This window comes from Pristiophorus japonicus, chromosome 3 (genome assembly GCF_044704955.1).
Source record: "Pristiophorus japonicus isolate sPriJap1 chromosome 3, sPriJap1.hap1, whole genome shotgun sequence".
Taxonomy (NCBI): Eukaryota; Metazoa; Chordata; class Chondrichthyes; family Pristiophoridae; genus Pristiophorus; species Pristiophorus japonicus.
Genome location: NC_091979.1, coordinates 130105196 through 130127449, shown reverse-complemented (window position 1 = coordinate 130127449; position 22254 = coordinate 130105196). Strand labels below are relative to the sequence as shown.

At 42.0% G+C, this 22254-nt stretch overlaps 1 protein-coding gene across 5 annotated transcripts in view; it reads right to left on the bottom strand.

Moving 5' to 3' along the window:
• The window catches only part of nup35 (nucleoporin 35), a 32076-nt gene extending 15175 nt beyond the window's left edge, over positions 1-16901 (bottom strand). For 2 of the 5 annotated variants that reach the window (XM_070875821.1, XM_070875825.1), the window contains exons 1-6: positions 16716-16901; positions 12679-12846; positions 11967-12094; positions 11039-11096; positions 9736-9877; positions 3307-3376 (exon numbers count right to left, since the gene is read on the bottom strand). In XM_070875821.1, coding sequence (XP_070731922.1) covers positions 3307-3376; positions 9736-9877; positions 11039-11096; positions 11967-12094; positions 12679-12846; positions 16716-16728 — 579 coding nt within the window. In that variant the 5' untranslated portion in view covers positions 16729-16901. Of the gene's footprint in view, positions 1-3306; positions 3377-9735; positions 9878-11038; positions 11097-11966; positions 12095-12678; positions 12847-14703; positions 14766-16421; positions 16533-16715 lie in introns of those variants that run through there. The other 3 variants (XM_070875822.1, XM_070875823.1, XM_070875824.1) reach the window with 3 other exon arrangements.
• Positions 16902-22254: the final 5353 nt, after the last annotated feature.

Below are 22254 nucleotides of genomic sequence, written 5' to 3'. Positions count from 1 at the left end.
GTCAGGTCTGGTCGGCGGGGGGGGAGGGGGCCAGTGTCGGGTTTGGTCAGGCGGGGAGCAGGAGCTGGCCGTGTGAGGAGCCCGTGAAGCCATTGGGCAGGGCTAGGGGCTGCGTGCTTCAGGCCCCTCCCACACAGTTCGGCGCCTGGAGCTACTGCACTTGCGTGCCGACTGTAGCGCGCATGTGCAGAGGTCCCGGCACTGTTTTCAGCGCCGGGACCTGGCTCCGCCCCCCCACAGCTCGTGCTGACTGCGCCAAGGGCCAGAGGACCTGTAAGTAGGTGGAGACTACCGAGGATTTTTTTAGGCGCCGTTTTAGGCGCGAAAAACGGGCGCCCAGCTCGGAGGGACGCCCGTTTTTTTTCTTGTGGAAACTTGGGCCCTATGATTCTATCAGAAACAAAAATTAATATTTAACATTTTAATGTTCTACATTACTAATATCTAATGACTGCAAGATAATACATTAAATACACATATTTGACTTCATTAATTTATTTTACCAGTAGAGAATCAGCACTGTTCTGCATAGCGAAACAGCTTCAGCATTTGATTTTAATTCTTGAGAATGTCAAGGAAATTATTTTGTTTTTTGCTGACACCAAAAGCTCTATTGGCTTTCTGTTGTTGTCGGGAGGGGCGGGGGAGGGGGAAACACAGTTTGCCATTGTGGAACACTGTGCAACACACATTCAGCTTTCACAGCAAAGCTCTTTAAACTGACTCTGGAAAATACAGAAATATTTGCTGCATTTTTCAATGGTTGCAATGTCAATAGCTTCAACTTGGATCATGTGAATAAACACACTGTAGCAGTCCATTGCAATCAAGCTCACATTATGTTCAGTTCATTGAATAAGAGCACCAGTTTATTAACTGAATGCACAAGGAAAGTTTTCCATATATGAATCCAATTTCTAAATAGGAACTATAAATAGTACTATACATAAACATCCACACTTTCAGCTATCAACTGCTTAAAGTTAAAGAGCATTTTCATGCAAGAGAGAGCAGCTGGAAATTAAGTTGCAAGTGTCCTAATCTTTAAAAAGGTAAATATTCCAAAGTTGAATCAGCACATCCTCAAAATGTTAGGCTGGTACCACAATGATAAACTTTTTCAATATTACTACAAGTATTGTCCAAAACGAAATCAAATACTATTACCCCAGCAAGATTAAATGCTGAAAACAAAGATTGAAACTGGACAGTAATGATAAATTCCCAAACAAAAAAATTAAAACAAATCATTTAAAACATCTTGCATAACAAAACAAATTAACATGATCTCCCTTTTAGCATAAACAAAGATATACTGGTTAAATTAGAGTAGCGTTAATTCGCATATGAAAACCAAGAATAAGAACAAGTCTATGGGCCCAAGTTTCCACAGGATAAAAAACGGGCGCCCCTCCGAGCTGGGTGCCCGTTTTTCGCGCCGAAAACGGCGCCAGAAAAAAAACGCGCTATTCTCGAGCGCTTTGCAGCTCCTTGTCTGTTTGGCGCGGCGTCCAGGGGGGCAGAGCCTACACTCGCGCCGATTTTGTAAGTGGGAGAGGGCGGGTACTATTTAAATTAGTTTTTTTCCTGCCGGCAACGCTGCGCGTGTGCGTTGGAGCGTTCGAGCATGCTCAGTGTGAAAAAAACATTGGCACTCGGCCATTTTTGTAGTTCTTTGTAGCGGTTTAATTTTTGAACATTTTTTAATAAAAGCACATTGTCATCAGCACTGAGGCTACCCTTCTCACTGTCTCCTTCCCCTCCCCACCCTCCACGGCAACAAACGGCGGTTTCCTCCCCCTCCCTCCCCTCCATGGCGGCAACAAATCGCAGTCTCCTTCCCCTCCCTCCCCTCCGCGGCAACAAATCGCAGTCTCCTTCCCCTCCCTCCCCTCCGCAGCAACAAACCGCTGTCTCATCCCCCTCCCTCTCCTCCGCGGCGGCAACAAACCGCTGTCTCCTTCCCCTCCGCGGCAACAAACCGCTGTCTCCTTCCCCTCCCTCCCCTCCGCGGCAACAAACGGCGGTTTCCTCCCGCGGGAACTAACGATGGCGGAAGCACTTTCACACAGGTAGGAAGATGGTTTATTTAATCTTTTCTTTGCTTATAAATGTTTATTCAGGTTGGATTTATTTGTATAATATTTGTATAAGTATAAATAAGGATTGATTGTAGAATTTCATGACTTCCCTTCCCCCCTCCCCCCCCCCATCTCCTTCTGGACGCCTAATTTGTAACCTACGCTTGATTTTTTAATGTGTAGAACAGGTTTTTTCAGTTCTACAAAAATCTTCACTTGCTCCATTCTACTTTAGTTTGGAGTACGTTTTCACTGTGGAAACTTTGAAATCAGGCGTCAGTGACCAGACACGCCCCCTTTTGAAGAAAAAATTCTGTTCCAAAGTAGAACTGTTCTACCTGACTAGAACTGTAGAAAAAAAAATGTGGAGAATTGCGATTTCTAAGATAGTCTGTTCTCCACCAGTTGCTCCTAAAAATCAGGCGCAAATCATGTGGAAACTTGGGCCCTATATATTGTACACAATGGCCTAGAGTTTCCACTAGTTTAAATCTAGCTGAAATCAGCCAAACCAGTGCAAAAGATGGTTTAAAAAAAAACACTGCACTGGAAGCTGGCCCCGTCCACATACTGGCCTCGCCCCCAGGTCGAAATAACGAGCGTGGCGAGTCTCCGCCAACTGCGCCCGCTCAAGAAGGCTCTTATACTTAAGCTTTGTTTTTGACGCACGGGCACTAGTAAGCACGTTTAAAAAAATTTTAAATATCTAATTTCCTAAAAAAATAATTAGTGTACTGCAATAATAAGTCATTTTCAGTGACTTAAAAATAAATTGCTCACAGGTAGTGGACTAGACACTTATTAAAAATGCTTATTTTTTGTGATAAACCCATTTTTACCTGTATTAATAAACTACACCAGGTTACTAATCTTAACTAGATCAATTAAATATTTAGTAACGTAAAAAATGTTTTTATTACGCTGCCCAATTGCGCTGGTTCATAAAGGATTTTGTTTGTGATTATGCAACTGATTTTTACAGAAACTTGAACCATTGGAAAACGTGTGCAATTTGCGCCCAGTTTTCTGATTGCATCCAAAGCTGAAACTCTGCCCCACTAAGTTTCAGAAACACAAGTTACCAGAGTTAATGAAAATGTTTATTTAATTTTACACTAAGCAACAAATTGGCCAAAATATTAAACATGTAGGAAAAATACACTCTAGAACAAACTACTGTAAGCTTACAGCAACTGGAAAGTTTAATCAGTTTACAGAACCTTACCACATGCTTTAAAATATTTCCATATTGTGCAAACTGTAGGAGGATGTACGAAGCAGATGCTGGAGGAAACCTGCAGAGAGATTTTTCTTAGCATGATTAACCTTATTCCCAATGCCAGTGTAAAACAGGTAGTTAAAACCATTAGCCCAGGCACCAACAATGACTGTGTTTTTGTAAGAGCAGAAGACTACATCTAGTCACTAGAATGTGTTTCTCTTTTTGGAGATAAATGCTCTCAATGTTTCCTCTTGTAACCAGATACATACTGCAGCCAGGCAGCTGACCTGCTTCCAAGCATATTCCAAGACCACATCAAGCCAGCTTCTCAGTCTCCAACAGACACCTCTCAACAACAATGTAGCAGAGATTGGAAACTATTCAGTAAAAGAAAAATCATATGGTCAGAGCACCACACATGTTGTACCAATCTTTTGCTGGTTTCTAGGTAGCACTGTATGAAATTGCTGAAAGGACCAGATATTTCTGAGTTATCAATCTGCAATTTAAAAATCTCAGGTCATTCATTGATCAGAATATATCTACAGCCCAAAATATTGCATTTTCTAATGTTTCAGATAGGCTATTGCCAAAATTACAATTCTCAAATTTAAACTGGATAAATCCTTGTTGAATAGAAGGGTCTGATACTCTCACAAAATAATTGAGTCAGGTTAACAAATTTACAGAAATCTTCATCACCGACAACCTAGTCGATAAGCAGCAATTTAAGGCACAGTTGAAGCTGTGATTTTAATTTGCTACAGTAACTTAAATAAACATTTAAAAAATTTTATGTTTCTTCTCCAGAGTACTCGACAGTCAAGATGATAAGGCTAGTCTATTCTGCTCTATGATTTGAAATTGTTGGCTAATAACATTGGATAATCTACCCACATCCATAGACAGAAAGATTGGTTCATTTCCAATGTTCCACTAGTAAACCAGCAGAGGACTGAAAATGCTCAATGAAGTCAATGTAATTCAGTAGTCCAAAGATTCAACCTGAACAATCTTCTGGTTCAAAGTAAGGTACTCCTTCCATCGAAGTCAGTAGAGTACCTAACAAGGATTTTTAGAAGTCATTGTAACCCTATACTTACTAGGTGCCATTAACCGACAAAAAATACTTCACTTGAAAAAGCATGGCAACAGATTAGCACATAATAGGGATTGCTACAAAATTGAAGTCCATGGGATAAAAGGCACAGTAACAGCATAAATAGGATATGGATTTGGATAGGGATTTCTTTTTAAGTTGTGGTGAATGGCTATTTTTCGGACTGAAGAGACTTCCCAGTGTTCAGTACGAGGACCACTGGTGTTTTTAATATACATTAATGACTTGGAGTATAAGGCACAATTTCAATATTTGAAGAGGATACAAAACATGGGAGTGTAGTAAACAATAATGGACTTTCAAGAGGACACACAGGCTGATGGAATGGGCAGACACATGGCAGATGAAATTCAATGCAGAAAAGTATGAGGTGAAACATTTTGGTAGGAAGCAATATTCCTTTAATTTTTTTTGGGTGCGCGGCCCCTTTAAGGGGCTGGTCTACCCATTCGCAGCTTTTCCATTGGGAAACTGGCAAGCAGCCTTCACAGGAGCTACAGACAGCAATTTTAAAGGGGGTGCAAGAAGGGAGCTCGAGGGGTGTTTGTGCACAAATCTTTGAAGGTGGCAGGACAGGTTAACATAACTAAATATTCCAGGATACTTAACTTTTAGGAGAGATATGCAAAATGGAAAAGGAGGAGGGGGAGCCCTGATAATAAAGGATGGGATAAAGACAAGAGAGAGAGAAAGGATCTCAGCTCCGAAAATCAAGTAGTAGAATCAGTTTGAGTGGAGCTAAGAAATAGCAAGGGGCAGAAAACATTAGTGGGAGTAGTTTATAGGCCCCCATACAGTAGTTGCAATGTTGGACAGGGTATAAATCAGGAAATTAGAGGTGCATGTAACAAGGGTAATACAGTAATCATGAGGGACTTTAATCTACATACAGACTGGGAAAACCAAATTTGCAGTATATGTGGTGGACAAATTCATGGAATGTATACAAGGTAGTTTTCTAGATCAATATGTTGAGGGACCAACTAGGGACAGACTACTTTAGATCTAGTATTGTGCAATGAGAAAGGGTTAATTAATAACATTGTAGTAAAGGGGCCCTTAGGGAAGAATGACCATAATATGATAGAATTTTATATTGAGTTTGAAAGTGATTTAGTTAAATTCGAAATTAGGGCTTAAATCTAAACAAACTACGTAGGTATGAGGAGCGAGTTGGCGAAGGTAGATTGGGAAGCTACATTAAAAGGTATGACTTGCTAGCATTTAAAGAATATGTAATTTACAACATATATACATTCCTTTGAGGCATAAAAACCTCACAGGAAAAGTGATCCAACCATGGCTATCAAGAAGTTAAAGATAGTATTAGATCAAAGGAATAGACTTATAATGTTGCCAAAAAGAGCAGTAAGCCTGAGGATTGGGAGGATTTTAGAATTTAGCAAAAGAGGACCAAGAAATTGATAAAAAAAAAGGGAAAATAGAATGAGAGTAAACTAGCGAGAGACATAAAAAGACTAAAAGCTTCTATAGTTATGCAAAAACGAAAAGATTAGCGAAAGCAAATGTGGGTCCCTTACAGGATGAGACAGGAAAAATTATAATGGGAATAAGGAAATGGGGACTAAGGAATAAGGAAAGAATAAACAAATGCTTTGCATCTGTCTTCACAGAAGACGACGCAAAAAACCTCCTGGAAATAGTGGAGAATCAAGGGTCTAGAGAGAAGGAAGAACTGAAAGGAATTCGTATTAGTTAAAAAAATACTGGAGAAATTAATAGTTCTGAAAAATCCCCTGGACCTGATGGCCTACATCCTCGGGTTTTGAAAGAGGTGGCTTATAGAGATAGTGGATGCATTAGTTGACATCTTCCAAAATTCCAGATTCTAGAGTGGTTCCCGCGGATTGGAAGGTAGCAAATGTAACCCCACTATTTAAGGGAGAGAGAAAACGTGAAACTAGACCACGTAGCGTGACATCAGCAGTAGGGAAAATGGTAGAATCTATTATTAAGGACGTGGTAAAGGGCACTTAGAAAATAATAATAGGAATGGGTAGAGTCAACACAGATTTATGAAAGGGAAAGCAGGCTTGACAAATCGGGCTTGATTTTTTGAGGTTGTAACTAGCAGAGGGAACCAGTGGATGGGTGTATTTGGATTTTCAGAAGGCATCCGATAAGGTGCCACACAAGAGGTTATTAAATAAAATGAGGGCTCATGGGATTGGGGGTAATATACTAGCATGGATTGAGGATTGGCTAAAGGACAGAAAACAAATTGTAGGAATAAACGGTTCATCTTCAGGTTGGAAGACTGTAACTAGTGGGGTACCACAAGGATCAGTGCTTGGGCCTCAGCTATTCACAATCTAGATCAATGATTTGGATAAGGGGACCAAATGTAATTTATCCAAGTTTGCTGATGATACAAAGCTAGATGGGAATATAAGTTGTGAGAAAGATACAAAGCGGCTTCAAGTGGATATCGACAGGCTAAGTGAGTGGGCAAGAACATAACAAATGGAGTATAATGTGGAGAAATGTGAAGTTATCCACTTTGGAAACCAGAGTGCTATTTAAATGGTCAGAGATTGGGAAAATGTTGGTGTTCAGAGGGATCCGTGTGTCCTTGTACACGAATCACTGAAAGTTAACATGCAGGTACAGCAAGCAATTAAAAAAAGCAAATGGTATGTTGGCCTTTGTTACAAGAGGATTGGAGCATGAGTAAAGATGTCTTATTGCAATTATATAGGGCCCTGGTGAGACCACACCTGGAGTATTGTGTACAGTTTTGGTCTCTCTACTGAAGGAAGGATATACTTACCATAGAGGGAGTGCAACGAAGGTTCACCAGACTGATTCCTGGGATTGGGGGATTGTCCTATGAGGAGAGATTGTGTAGACTAGGCTTATATTCTCTAGAGTTTAGAAGAATGAGAGATTATATCATTGAAACATACAAAATTCTTATAGGGCTCGACAGGGTAGATGCAGGGAGGATGTCTCCCCTAGCTGGGGAGTTTAGAACCTGGGGTCACAGTCTCAGAATAGGGGGGTCAGCTATTTAGGACTGAAATGAGGGTTCACTCAGAAGGTGGTGAATCTTTGGAATTCTCTATCCCAGAGGGCTGTGGAAGCTCAGTCGTTGAATATATTCGAGACAGAGATCGATGGATATTAAGGGAATCAAGGGATATGGGGATGGTGCAGAAAAGTGGAGTTGAGGTAGAAGATCAGCCATCATCATCATCATAGGCAGTCCCTCGGAATCGAGGAAGACTTGTTTCCACTCTTAAACTGAGTTCTTTGGTGGCTGAACAGTCCAATACGAAAGCCACAGACTCAGTCACAGGTGGGACATATAGTTCTTGAGGGAAGAGGTGGGTGGGACTGGTTTGCCGCACGCTCTTTCTGCTGCCTGCACTTGATTTCTGCATGCTCTCGATGATGAGACTCGAGGTGCTCAGCGCCCTCCCGGATGCACTTCCTCCATTTAGGGCGGTCTTTGGCTACGGACTTTCAGGTGTCGGTGGGGATGTCGCACTTTATCAAGGAGGCTTTGAGGGTGTCCTTGTAACGTTTCCGCTGCCCACCTTTGGCTCATTTGCCATGAAGGAGCTCCGAGCAGAGCACTTGCTTTGGGAGTCTCATGCCTGGCATGCGAACTATGTGGCCTGCCCAGCAGAGCTGATCAAGTGTGGTCAGTGCTTCAATGCTGGGGATGTTGGCCTGGTCGAGGATGCTAATGTTGGTGCTTCTGTCCTCCTAGGGGATTTGTAGGATCTTGCGGAGACATCGTTGGTGGTATTTCTCCAGCGACTTGAGGTGTCTACTGTACATGATCCATGTCTCTGAGCCATACAGAAGGATGGGTATTACTACAGCCTTGTAGACCATGAGCTTGGTGGCAGTTGAGGGCCTGGTCTTCAAACACTCTTTTCCTCAGGTGGTGGCCAAAGGCTGCGCTGACGCACTGGAGGCGGTGTTGGATCTCGTCGTCAATGCATGCTCTTGTTGATAGGAGGCTCCCGAGATATGGGAAGTGGTCCACGGTGTTCAGGGCTGCGCATGAATCTTGATGACTGGGGGTGGGGGGGGGGGGGGGGGTTGTGAGGGCAATGCTGTGCGGCGAGGACAGGCTGGTGGAGGAAGATCAACCATGTTCTTACTGAATGGCGGAGCAGGCACGAGGGACCAAATGGCCTACTCCTGCTGCTATTTCTTATGTTCAATAAAGCATACGGGATCCTGAGTTTTATAAATAGAGGCAGAGAGTACATAAACCATTAATTCAGCCCCAGCTGGGGTAGTGTGTCCACACTTCAGGAAGGAAGTGGAGGCTTTAGAGAGGATACAGAGATACAAGAATGGTTCCAGGGACGAGGGATTAGAGTTATGTGGATAGACAGGAGAAGCTGGGGTTGTTCTCCTTAAAGCAAAGAAGGCGGAGGAAATTTGATAGGTTTTTAAAATCATGAAGGGCTTAGATAGAGTAAATAAAAAGAGAAACTGTTTCCAATGGATGAAGGGTCGAGAACCAGAGGGCACAGATTTAAGGTGATTGGCAAAAGAACCAGAGGGGACATGAGGGAAAAAAAAATTTTTACGCAATGAGTGGTTAGGATTTGGAATGCACTGCCTGATAGGGTGCTGGATACACATTCAATAGTAACCTTAAAAATTGAATTGGATAAATACTTGGAGAAAAAAATTGCAGGAATATGGGGAAAGAGCGAGGGGAATGAGACTAACTGGATTACTCTTCGAAAGAGCCGACGTAGACTTGATACGCTGAATGGCCTCCTTTGGGATGTACTATTCTATGACTCTGAACAGAAGATTGCTGCAGTTTTAAATAAGTCACTACAGACAATGCAATCTTAGAAAAAAATGCTAGAGCTATCTGCAAAATAAAGGATATTACACAAATCAAAATTCCTTGTGAATTAGATTAATTGCTGCATATACTACGTAAACATTGCAATTCACTAATTAGCAAATCAACCAATATATTTTAAGCTATAATATTTTTCTCAACAACTATGTTACACGAGTTGCAAACTTAATTACTTCAAGTTTTAAACATCCTCAGCAAATAATAAGCCAGTTCTAGATTCAGAGCTATTTTATGCTACAGTGTAGTAACATCTGGAATTTATTTTGGCTTTACAAGTTACGAAGGATGAGAAGTAACTTAAAATACAATCTGAACACAACATAGCAACTCACTCATCGAGAACTAAAATACAGATCACTGGAAGTTTAACTCAACTTATTTCTCATCTGTCTAACCAGAGCAACAAAAGGTTTCTATAATTCTAGGAGAGAATACAGATGGTACAAACCCAAAAACTGTAATCCACGTATCGTCTAAATAATCATCTGAAGTGAGAGATTCTCCTTGAGTGTAGAAAGGATCTGCCTGTGCAGGAGAAACGGTGACTTTCCTATGTTGGCCAATAGTGGCTGGACTAAATACATGAGGACCTATGGTAGAAAGGAATTATTTACCGTTCGAGTGCACTCTACAGAACAATCCTTTCAGCTTTCTCCCATTCACAACATAAATTATTTTTGAACAGAAATTTAAGATGAATGCATTTCTCAATTTTATTCAGCAATACGCAGAACTGAGCTTTATGGAATCGACCATCACACCAGTCATCTGAAATTTGAAGAAAAGGATCTTGGGACTTCAACTCAGTGTAAGAAAATCCCACCAATCTCATCAGCATTTGAGCTCCATGAGCAAAATTTCAACTCCTACTACATTCTTGTACATTATGTACACATCAAGTGCATTTCAATTCAGAAATGACGAACACACTTTTATGATGGGTGATTTTGTAAACTAATAATAGACTCAGCAGAAGTATATCTTTGTAAACTTAGTCATTGGATTTATCGTTGATATTTCACAATCAGATCTGTAACAGTATGGAAGATCTAAGAACAATTTACAATTTATTGAGCAGGACATTATCTGTCACTAGCAGCAATGATTTGAAACATTAGGCAGTCAGTCATCCTGAGGGAGGATATTATTTACAATCTCAAACATCTTATAGCATTGAGAGATATATCTACTTGTGACACCAGATAATCCAATGTATCGTTCTACCCGATTTGCATGGCAGCCTTTTGGAAGCCTTCTTCCTGGCCCCACAAGTGTAGCCCTCACCCCAGGGTTGCTTTGACAAGCAGCTATTTTAGTCCCTTGAAGAAAGGACAGGTCTTGGATTTGTCAGAGCCCTTTGTAACTGACAGCTCTATGGGCAAAGACTTCAGCTCACAGATTTATGGGGCCTATTTGCAGAGAAGCAGTCTAAGTGGGTGTTCATTTTGCACCCAGCAGCAAAAGGCTGTCTGTGCATTCAGGACTGATCCAGAAGAGCTTTGAAGAGTTAAACTAGTGTAAGGGTCTTAGAACCCATAGGTAGAGAAGGCAAATTGTACCGTTATCATCTTCACATGCTGAGTGCAAGGAATGACATACATTTTCAGTGAGAATTGTGCATTGTGTTCATATATTTTAAGTAAAGAAGCCATTTATAGATTTGATGCTGAAGACCGCAAATCAGTAATAGTTATGTTCCTTACCAAGAAACTGACAATGTACAAAAAGAACTACGCTGGCTGTAAACATACCTGATCCAGGAGTTATTAAATTTCCAGAAAGCGGAGTTTGAACTTTTGAGGCATTAACCTGTAATAAAAAACAAAAACAGTCCAATGAGAAATTATCTTAAAGTAATCATATATTTGATTCACAGGCAATCATCAGGATTCACACTTCTGGCAATCTCTTATCTAGCTTCACACAGTGCAGACAGGAAAAAGAAAGACAGGAGAAGAGTAATTCCTTGCAACATCCAGGTATAGTATAGGAAAACAGTAGTGCTAGAGGCTAGGAAGCAAGTTGTCTACACACACGCTATGGCGAGTCTAGTGCAAAAGGAGGAGGAAACCACATTTTAAGAGTAAAGACATGTGCCCTTAAAAAAAAATTCAAATGCACAGCAAAAGGGCATTCAAAAAGTAGTAAATGATAGCATTTACAAAAAACTACACACCTATCAAACATTACAGCATTATCAAATTGCAGTGCTGCAATGCAATTCCATGTTTAATATGCAATAGCCACAACCTAAATGTTGCCATTTATGCAAAGAAACAATTACCAAAAGTAAAGTGATTAACTATCTAACAAGATTTTCTCTCTCCTTACATTTAAAAACTTAAAAGGAACACTTATTTATATCTTGACATAGTCATTACAACAAAAAGGTGTTACAAGCCAGCATTTAGTCGGTGTCAGACAGAATTTCAAATAGTGCTAAAACAAAATAACAATTACTTTTCCAATCAATTCCTTCTTGTTAAGGAATCTCACTGCTTCCAATCACATAGAAATTTAAAGTCATGTAACCTTTCCCCCCCCTCCAATCATAACCACAACTCAGGATGTATGATCCTGCTCAAGCTTCCCTGGGGACAGTCATGTTCAATACAATTCTGAGGTACAGAAATATTTTACCCATAAAAACTACCCTTATGCTTGTGTCTAGGTCCTTACCAGTTGTCGTGAATTTAAGGGTGTAAGTCCAGCTCTCGAGTTTCCTAAATCATCATACAAACTACGGACTGGTGGTGCACCACACTTATCTTTAGGGGTGGGTACAACTGGTTGGGGAGGTGTGCCTCCTGGATTTGAGAGAAAGAAAATGGACGACAATGTTTTTCAATTACAAGAAATCGTTAAAATTGCAGATCTTTCGATTTTTAACAATTTTTTGGGGCAGTTTTAATAAAAACATGAAAACTAAGCAACGTAAATATTCTCAGCTTCTTTTCATATTTATAGATGCAGAAGAATAAACCCCACTGCAAAATAAAATCCAATAGACCAGACTCGAAATTGCATTACCTAAAACCACATCCTCAAATCGATACAAACTTCATCTGGTTTAAGATGCAGAGGTAACCAAAGCACTAAAGTTTTAATGGAAAATGTATATAATTTCAAAACCTGGACAATCATTACTACTGAACCATTTTCACTTCATACCAGATTGAAAATTTTCAGATCAGAGTAACATACAATGTTAATATCAGCAAATCATAAATTCCTTCCTTCTTATCAATACATTTCTAATTTACTAAAAAAATCCAGTAAACATCCAGACATTAAATAAAAACTGAAAATGTACTTTCAAGTATGACTGAAAAGCTGGACTAAAATGTCAGCAGCATTGTTCCTATCTGCTATGCTGCTTCACACCACTTACCTCCAAAGGGAGATCGTACGTCCGTGATACCTGCCAAAGTGCCACCAAAGTTCCGTGGTTGAGGAGTTATCGGGGATGGTAAATCTCCCATTAGGAAACTAGGTAAAAATTGGGCACCAGCACCAGGCTTAGGAGATGTTGGAGATCCTAGTGCCATTGGTTCAGATCCTATAATTAAAAAAAAACAGCAATTATTCCAAGCATGTATATATAAAAAAAACTTTTTTCTTTTAAACATGTGTTTTTAAAGTGAAGAATTGTCACTTTTTAAGTATTGATTAAACTTAGAATACGAAGGGGTTTGATAGGGTAGACGTAGAAATGTTTCCACTTGTGGGGAAAGTCCAAAACTAGAAGCCAAAAATACAAGATAGACACTAATAAATAATTCAGGAAAAACTTCTTATCCTGAGAGTGATTACAATGTGGAACTCCTTACCACATGGAGTTGAGGCGAATGGCAAAGATCAAAGATGTCTTTAAGAAGCTAGATAGCACACAAGGGAGAATGGAATCGAAGGATATGCAGATAGGATAAGATGATGAAGTAGGGAGGGAGGAGGCTCGTGCAGAAAATATTCACCAGCACAGACCAGTTGGGCCGAATGGCCTGTTTCAAATTCTTGTAATTTACATATATATATTATAATATATATATATATATATCTCAGGATACTGACAGATCCTGGTCTTCCAATTTAGTATATAACCACCAATCAAACAGCACTAAAACAGCCCTTTGCAAACCTCTAGGCCCACAAACATCAAACAGGATAGACTAACATAAAAAAAGTGTAAATGGAACAGAGTTGCCTTATCTTTGAATGCTGGATTGCCCAGATTTGGAGCTGCAGATTGTATTGTATAGAATCTTTGGTTCTATTTGATATTGATTTGCCTCTACCAGGGAATTCATTACGAGTTACTTTTATTCTGATTCCATCTGCAAATTACATCCTTATTGTTGTGATCCAAGTACAAATTTCATATAATTCTGGAAACCAGAGGGCATAGGTGTAAGGTGATTGGCAAAAGAACCAGAGGTGACATGAGGCAACATTAACTTTTTAATGCAACGAGTGGTTAGGATTTGGAATGCACTGCCTGACAGGGTGATGGAAACAGATTCAATAGTAGCCTTCAAAAGGGAAAAATATTTGAAGGAGAAAAAATTGCAAGGATATGGGTAAAGAGCCAGGCAGTGGGACTAATTGGTTGCTCTTCGAAAGAGCCGGCGCAGACTTGGTGGGCTGAATAGCCTCCTTCTGTGCTGTACTATTCTATGATTTATCCTTACTGGAAAAATATTCCAATGGAGTATTCCAGGGTCAGTCTTGGAGCCAATATTATTTTTAATATGCAGGATATATTACTGACAGGGTATTGTAAACAAAATCTCCAGGTTTGCAGATACGGCCAAAATAAATAATGAAGAACAATGCAACCAGATTCAGAAAGGCAGACAACAGGTGGCAGATGCATTTCAATGTAGGCAAGTGTAAAGTAATTAATATGCAAGCAAGGAGCCAAAAGGGGGAGTATGTGTTGAAGGGAATCATGCTGGTCGTTTGTAAATAATTGTATGCAACTGTCAGCCCAGTGCGTGGCTACAGTGAAAAAGGCAAATAAGGTACTTGTCAGTATCAACAGTGGGTAGAAGCAAAGTCAAAAGTTATATTGGTTAGACCCAATCTGGAAAGTATTACATTGTCTTTGATTCAAAAGTTATAAAAGAGAGCAACTGAGTTGATCCAGTGTGTGAGGAATTCAGGTTACAAGAAAAGCTGCACTTGCTTTATTTTGAGGTAACAAACGAAGCTGGAGATGCAGCGTTTTACAAAGCTGACCCAAGCAATTATCCATTATAGCAAAAAGTTCAACTACCAAAGAACACACATTAAACATGACCAGAAGCAATGCCATGGTTCATCAGCTAGTATCTTGCTAATAAAGAAATGCAAAGCTCCTGAATGTACAAAGTCTAGAAAGCAGGTAGGGGGAAAGCAAGTGTTCAAAAAGGCTTACTATTTAGTCTTCCTCTTGCAGTTTGTTTCTTTTGTCAACGTTTTTCCTCTCAGAATTCACCACTGAGCAGCCAGATCATAATGAACGACAGGAAGTTGATTGATAAAATTTGAAAACAGGAGTCTAAGATGTTGTTCCAAAGTACGTTTTCATTTTCAGTAACTGATCCCAAGAAACGAACAGACTCGGTAATTATAACTCCTTTCCTCCAGACTTCTGCGCAAGCATCAACCTGACGGTAAGCACCTACTGCTCAGTCGGGGCAGTGGTGCTGACATTTGAGAAATTGCCATCCTTTGTTCCCATCTCATCAGGCACAAGCCGACCCCTTACCGACCGGCGGCGGCCCACTTTCTGTCCCGCTGGGGAAATTGCCCCGCGGGAGATCGGCTGCCGCTTGGTGCCCCGATAGCTTTCTGCGGTGGGAAGCTGCCAGTAGTTGGGTGGCACGCCCACCCTTAAAGGGGAGGGCACGCTGCCGTGCCCGCCACTTTATTTTAATAGTTGGCCGACTCCAAAGCTGGCCCAACAATGGCAACCACGGGTTCAGCTAGGCCACCAACAGGCAGCCCAGCAACCCCTCTTGGGTACCGAGCTGCTGGCCCAGCTGAAATCCTCCCTGATGGCCCAGTGGGCCCAACTAAACTTTGTGCAGAGCTGGTAGCAGCCCTCCCTTTTAACTTAAGGGGAGGGACGTTGTGACACGGCACATCCGCACCGCGCTGACCATCCGCCTTCCGGCCCGCTTCCGAATGACTTCTACCCCTCAACCGCCCGGCAGGAAAAAAAAGATCTTTTAAGACCTCAATTTTGCTCGACTCTCCGCCCCATGGATTGGGGTGGAGAGAAATCATTTATTTCACTAGGTGCGCCCCGTTTCAGTCGGGGGCAATTTTGGCCCAAGTATGTTTCGTCCAGTAGTGTACCCCAAAAAGTATTGCCTTTTGATATGTATATTTTGTTTTAAACTGACTGCTGACTTGTGGTTAGAGCTCTGGTTCACCAAGGTGACTCGAATACCAAAAAATATCATATGGTATCTCTTGATTTCCCTGACCTTACTGTTGCCATTTAATTCTTTTTCTATTGTTTCTGTTTCAGAAATAGTGTTAGTGGGTCACCCATGCCTGAAATTTTAGTACTGTCTGTCTTGCTATACCCCATGTGGCTGGGCTTTGCCCATGGGAACCAACCTTTTGCAAAACGGGGTACTTTCTTCTCCAGCCGCCTAGTACAAAATAGGGCTTTGGAAGCTGAACGGCCTTTACAGCCAGTTTGTATCATTAAGTAGCTGTAATGTTAAACACTAGAGAATTGCAACGTCCAGAACCACAAAAGATCACAATTTACAGATTGCGAACAAACACATTTTTATAATCTGGTAATCAGAGAATTCTAAACTCTCCTAAAAGGAAATGGCACGAAAAAGAAAAAAAACTTGCATTTATGTAGCGCCTTTCACGACCACTGGACATCCCAAAGTGCTTTACAACGACTGAAGAACTTTTTGAAGTGCAGTCACTGTTGTAAATTAGGAAGCTATCTCGATTCAGTACCGAAATTCCAACTAAAACGACTAGTTATGAACTAGGCCCTGATGAATAAACTTCAATCCTCACAGCCTTTGGCTGTGTGCAATGCAAAAACGAGCTCGATACCGCCGCATAAACAAATGAAAACACCCGAATATTAATTCGTACGGTATACCCTACGCCTACCTCAAACGTTCTAGCAACACAAGAAAATGCGTTTCCACTCCAAGAATTCTGTAACTTCCCCGCAGCCAGGTATTTGCTTAACGAGACACATCATCATGTGGCAGACATGGATCTGAGCGTGCGCGGACCTTGTGAACTTTCGCGCTCCTGTTTGTCTGCAAGGCTTCCCCTCCCATCCCATCCCATCCCATCCCCCCCCCAGGCCAGCCCGTGCACTCCCGACATCTATAGGCTGCGAGCGCGCTCAACCTTTGCTCACAGCTCCCGGGCTCCGGGCCCCGGGTCCAACCTTACCTTGGAACTCCATGACAAAGGGTTCTAGAGCGCCGGCACACGTGGACCTGGAGCGCGTGGCTCCTTCCCACTGGAGCCGCGAGACACCGGTCCACGTTCAAAAATGGCAGAAAATCTCCAATTGCAGCAACGGAGCTGCACGATGGGAGGGAGCAGTGTCACTCACTTCCCTCTGTTGTATTTCCTTCCAGCGGCTGCTCGTCGACAGGCTTTCAGAGTCGCGCTGTTACAACGACACTTCCTCAAGTAGTAATCGTCTCCATTGTAAAACACTTTGCGCTAAACCGTATTTTTTAAAGATGTCCAAATTCCCTCGAGGAGGAAAAACCTACAGGACCGGCACACGAACTAACATTAATACTATGGGTGGGTGAGCTCTACAAATAATAGCTGTCAACATCCCGGTAATATATGGCATGGGATTTATAACCAAGAGTGACAATGCAAAACGAGTTAATATAATTTCCCATGCGGTTGCTCAGATCATTCAGAAGATTTGCAAAGTGTGACATGGTGTGATACAAGAAATGTCTGCTATACCTAAGATTTTAAGACATAATTTTAAAAAAATTTTAAAAGTTGGGAATTTTTTTTTTATAAGAACTTTAATTTAAATGAATCTTAAATATACCTGCTGAACCTGAAATTCCGATGTCCCGGGCCTGTACGAAGTTTCTACGGACCTGGGAAGGCATCGGAAAAGCTAGTTTTCAGCGCGCAATGTGCATACGCTAAAAACCATTTTTTCCGATCTGTCAAGCTGGAGCAACAGATCGATCGTAGCTAGATCGGGAGCGAGGACACTTGCAAGGGCAAGATTTGCGATACTTATACATATCTTGCCCAGCAAATGGCCTCAAAAATCTTGTGCCTGAAAAAGCAGGCATATGCCTATTTTTACAGGTGCAATTGTTTAAAAACATACATAAACATTAAAATTAAATTAAATAAACACATATGAACACATATTTTATTGTTAAAAACCCTCCCCAATGCGGTAAGTTTATTTTAAGGCATAATTAAAAAAACTTTTTTAAAAGTTGGGATTTTTTTTTATAAGAACTTTAATTTAAATGAATCTTAAATATGTAGACTATTTTTCTATTTTTTATTAGTGTGTGTGTTTGGGAGGGTTCTCATTCATAATAATGAGAACTCCAACTTACGGATTTCCCATTATTATGAATGAGAAAATACTTTACCTTGACTGCCCAGAGCCTTGTGACTCCAGCTCCAGCATACGGACGTCCCAACGTGCACGCGCTCCGATGCGCAGGGAGTGAAGGCCTCGGGACCGGAAGCTCGAGTGGGCGCAGCACCTTAAGGTAAGTGCGCATTTTTTTTCCATTTTTTTCAGTAGTTTGCCCACGGGAAGACCTCGATTGGGATTTCTGGGCCAATATTAAGAATTTCCTGCATAAGTAATGGCGAGTTCAAGTTGGAGGGCAAGAAAAAGAGTGGGACAGCAATAGTGATAGGGGATTCAATGGTGAGGGGAATAGATAGGCGTTTCTGCGGCCGCGACCGAGACTCCAGGATGGTATGTTGCCTCCCTGGTGCAAGGGTCAAGGATGTCTCGGAGCGGGTGCAGGACATTCTGAAATGGGAGGGAGAACAGCCAGTTGTCGTGGTGCACATTGGTACCAACGACATAGGTAAAAAAAGGGATGAGGTCCTACGAAACAAATTTAAGGAGCTAGGAGCTAAATTAAAAAGTAGGACCTCAAAAGTAGTAATCTCGGGATTGCTACCAGTGCCACGTGATAGTCAGAGTAGGAATCGCAGGACAGCGCAGATGAATACGTGGCTTGAGCAGTGGTGCAGCAGGGAGGGATTCAAATTCCTGGGGCATTGGGACCGGTTCTGGGGGAGGTGGGACCAGTACAAACCAGACGGTCTGCACCTGGGCAGGACCGGAACCAATGTCCTAGGGGGAGTGTTTGCTAGTGCTGTTGGGGAGGATTTAAACTAATATGACAGGGGGATGGGAACCAATGCAGGGAGACAGAGGGAAACAAAAAGGAGGCAAAAGCAAAAGACAGAAAGGAGATGAGGAAAAGTGCAGGGCGGAGAAACCCAAGGCAAAGAACAAAAAGGGCCACTGTACAGCAAAATTCTAAAAGGACAAAGGGTGTTAAAAAAACAAGCCTGAAGGCTTTGTGTCTTAATGCAAGGAGTATCCGCAATAAGGTGGATGAATTAATTGTGCAAATAGATGTTAATAAATATGATGTGATTGGGATTACGGAGACGTGGCTCCAGGATGATCAGGGCTGGGAACTCAACATTCAGGGGTATTCAACATTCAGGAAGGATAGAATAAAAGGAAAAGGAGGTGGGGTAGCATTGTTGGTTAAAGAGGAGATTAATGCAATAGTTAGGAAAGACATTAGCTTGGATGATGTGGAATCTATATGGGTAGAGCTGCAGAACACCAAAGGGCAAAAAACGTTAGTAGGAGTTGTGTACAGACCTCCAAACAGTAATAGGGATGTTGGGGAGGGCATCAAACAGGAAATTAGGGGTGCATGCAATAAAGGTGTAGCAGTTATAATGGGTGACTTTAATATGCACATAGATTGGGCTAGCCAAACTGGAAGCAATACGGTGGAGGAGGATTTCCTGGAGTGCATAAGGGATGGTTTTCTAGACCAATATGTTGAGGAACCAACTAGGGGAGAGGCCATCTTAGACTGGGTGTTGTGTAATGAGAGAGGATTAATTAGCAATCTCATTGTGCGAGGCCCCTTGGGGAAGAGTGACCATAATATGGTGGATTTCTGCATTAGGATGGAGAATGAAACAGTAAATTCAGAGACCATGGTCCAGAACTTAAAGAAGGGTAACTTTGAAGGTATGAGGCGTGAATTGGCTAGGATCGATTGGCGAATGATACTTAGGGGGGTTGACTGTGGATGGGCAATGGCAGACATTTAGAGACCGCATGGATGAATTACAACAATTGTACATTCCTGTCTGGCGTAAAAATAAAAAAGGGAAGGTGGCTCAACCGTGGCTATCTAGGGAAATCAGGGATAGTATTAAAGCCAAGGAAGTGGCATACAAATTGGCCAGAAATAGCAGCGAACCTGGGGACTGGGAGAAATTTAGAACTCAGCAGAGGAGGACAAAGGGTTTGATTAGGGCAGGGAAAATGGAGTACGAGAAGAAGCTTGCAGGGAACATTAAGATGGATTGCAAAAGTTTCTATAGGTATGTAAAGAGAAAAAGGTTAGTAAAGACAAACGTAGGTCCCCTGCAGTCAGAATCAGGGGAAGTCATAACGGGGAACAAAGAAATGTCAGACCAATTGAACAAGTACTTTGGTTCGGTATTCACTAAGGAGGATACAAACAACCTTCCGGATATAAAAGGGGTCAGAGGGTCTAGTAAGGAGGGGGAACTGAGGGAAATCTTTATTAGTCGGGAAATTGTGTTGGGGAAATTGATGGGATTGAAGGCCGATAAATCCCCAGGGCCTGATGGACTGCATCCCAGAGTACTTAAGGAGGTGGCCTTGGAAATAGCGGATGCATTGACAGTCATTTTCCAACATTCCATTGACTCTGGATCAGTTCCTATGGAGTGGAGGGTAGCCAATGTAACCCCACTTTTTAAAAAAGGAGGGAGAGAGAAAACAGGGAATTATAGACTGGTCAGTCTGACCTCAGTTGTGGGTAAAATGATGGAATCAATTATTAAGGATGTCATAGCAGTGCATCTGGAAAATGGTGACATGATAGGTCCAAGTCAGCATGGATTTGTGAAAGGGAAATCATGCTTGACAAATCTTCTGGAATTTTTTGAGGATGTTTCCAGTAAAGTGGACAAAGGAGAACCAGTTGATGTGGTATATTTGGACTTTCAGAAGGCTTTCGACAAGGTCCCACACAAGAGATTAATGTGCAAAGTTAAAGCACATGGGATTGGGGATAGTGTGCTGACGTGGATTGAGAACTGGTTGTCAGACAGGAAGCAAAGAGTAGGAGTAAACGGATACTTTTCAGAATGGCAGGCAGTGACTAGTGGGGTGCTGCAAGGTTCTGTGCTGGGGCCCCAGCTGTTTACATTGTACATTAATGATTTAGACGAGGGGATTAAATGCAGTATCTCCAAATTTGCGGATGACACTAAGTTGGGTGGCAGTGTGAGCTGCGAGGAGGATGCTATTAGGCTGCAGAGTGACTTGGATAGGTTAGGTGAGTGGGCAAATGCATGGCAGATGAAGTATAATGTGGATAAATGTGAGGTTATCCACTTTGGTGGTAAAAACAGAGAGACAGACTATTATCTGAATGGTGACAGATTAGGAAAAGGGGAGGTGCAAAGAGACCTGGGTGTCATGGTACATCAGTCATTGAAGGTTGGCATGCAGGTGCAGCAGGCGGTTAAGAAAGCAAATGGCATGTTGGCCTTCATAGCAAGGGGATTTGAGTACAGGGGCAGGGAGGTGTTGCTACAGTTGTACAGGGCATTGGTGAGGCCACACCTGGAGTATTGTGTACAGTTTTGGTCTCCTAACCTGAGGAAGGACATTCTTGCTATTGAGGGAGTGCAGCGAAGGTTCACCAGACTGATTCCCGGGATGGCGGGACTGACCTATCAAGAAAGACTGGATCAACTGGGCTTGTATTCACTGAAGTTCAGAAGAATGAGAGGGGACCTCATAGAAACATATAAAATTCTGACAGGGTTAGACAGGTTAGATGCAGGAAGAATGTTCCCAATGTTGGGGAAGTCCAGAACCACGGGTCACAGTCTAAGGATAAGGGGTAAGCCATTTAGGACCGAGATGAGGAGAAACTTCTTCACCCAGAGAGTGGTGAACCTGTGGAATTCTCTACCACAGAAAGTTGTTGAGGCCAATTCACTAAATATATTCAAAAAGGAGTTAGATGAGGTCCTTACTGCTAGGGGGATCAAGGGGTATGTCGAGAAAGCAGGAATGGGGTACTGAAGTTGAATGTTCAGCCATGAACTCATTGAATGGCGGTGCAGGCTAGAAGGGCCGAATGGCCTACTCCTGCACCTATTTTCTATGTTTCTATGTTTCTACCCTACATATACTGGAGGTGATCCAAAACTCGCCTGCCTATGTGCTAAGTCGCACCAAGTCCCGCTCACCCATCACCCCTGTGCTCGCTGACCTGGGTTAAGCAATGCCTCAATTTCAAAATTCTCATCCTTATTTTCAAATCCCTCCTTGGCCTCACCCCTCCCTATCTCTGTAATCTCCTCTCGTCCCACAACCCCCTGAGATGTCTGCACTCCTCTAATTCTGCCCTCTTGAGCATTCCTGAATAATTGCTCAACCATTGGTGGCCGTACCTTCTGTTGCCTAGGCCCCAAGCTCTGGAACTTCCAGTCTAAACCTCTCTACCTCTCTTTCCTCCTTCAAGCCACTCCTTAAAACCTACATCTTTGACCAAGCTTTTGGTCACCTGTGCTAATTTCTACTTATGTGGCTCGGTGTCAAATTGTTTTCTCTCATAATAATCCTGTGAAGCACCTTGGGATGTTTTACTATGATAAAGGTGCA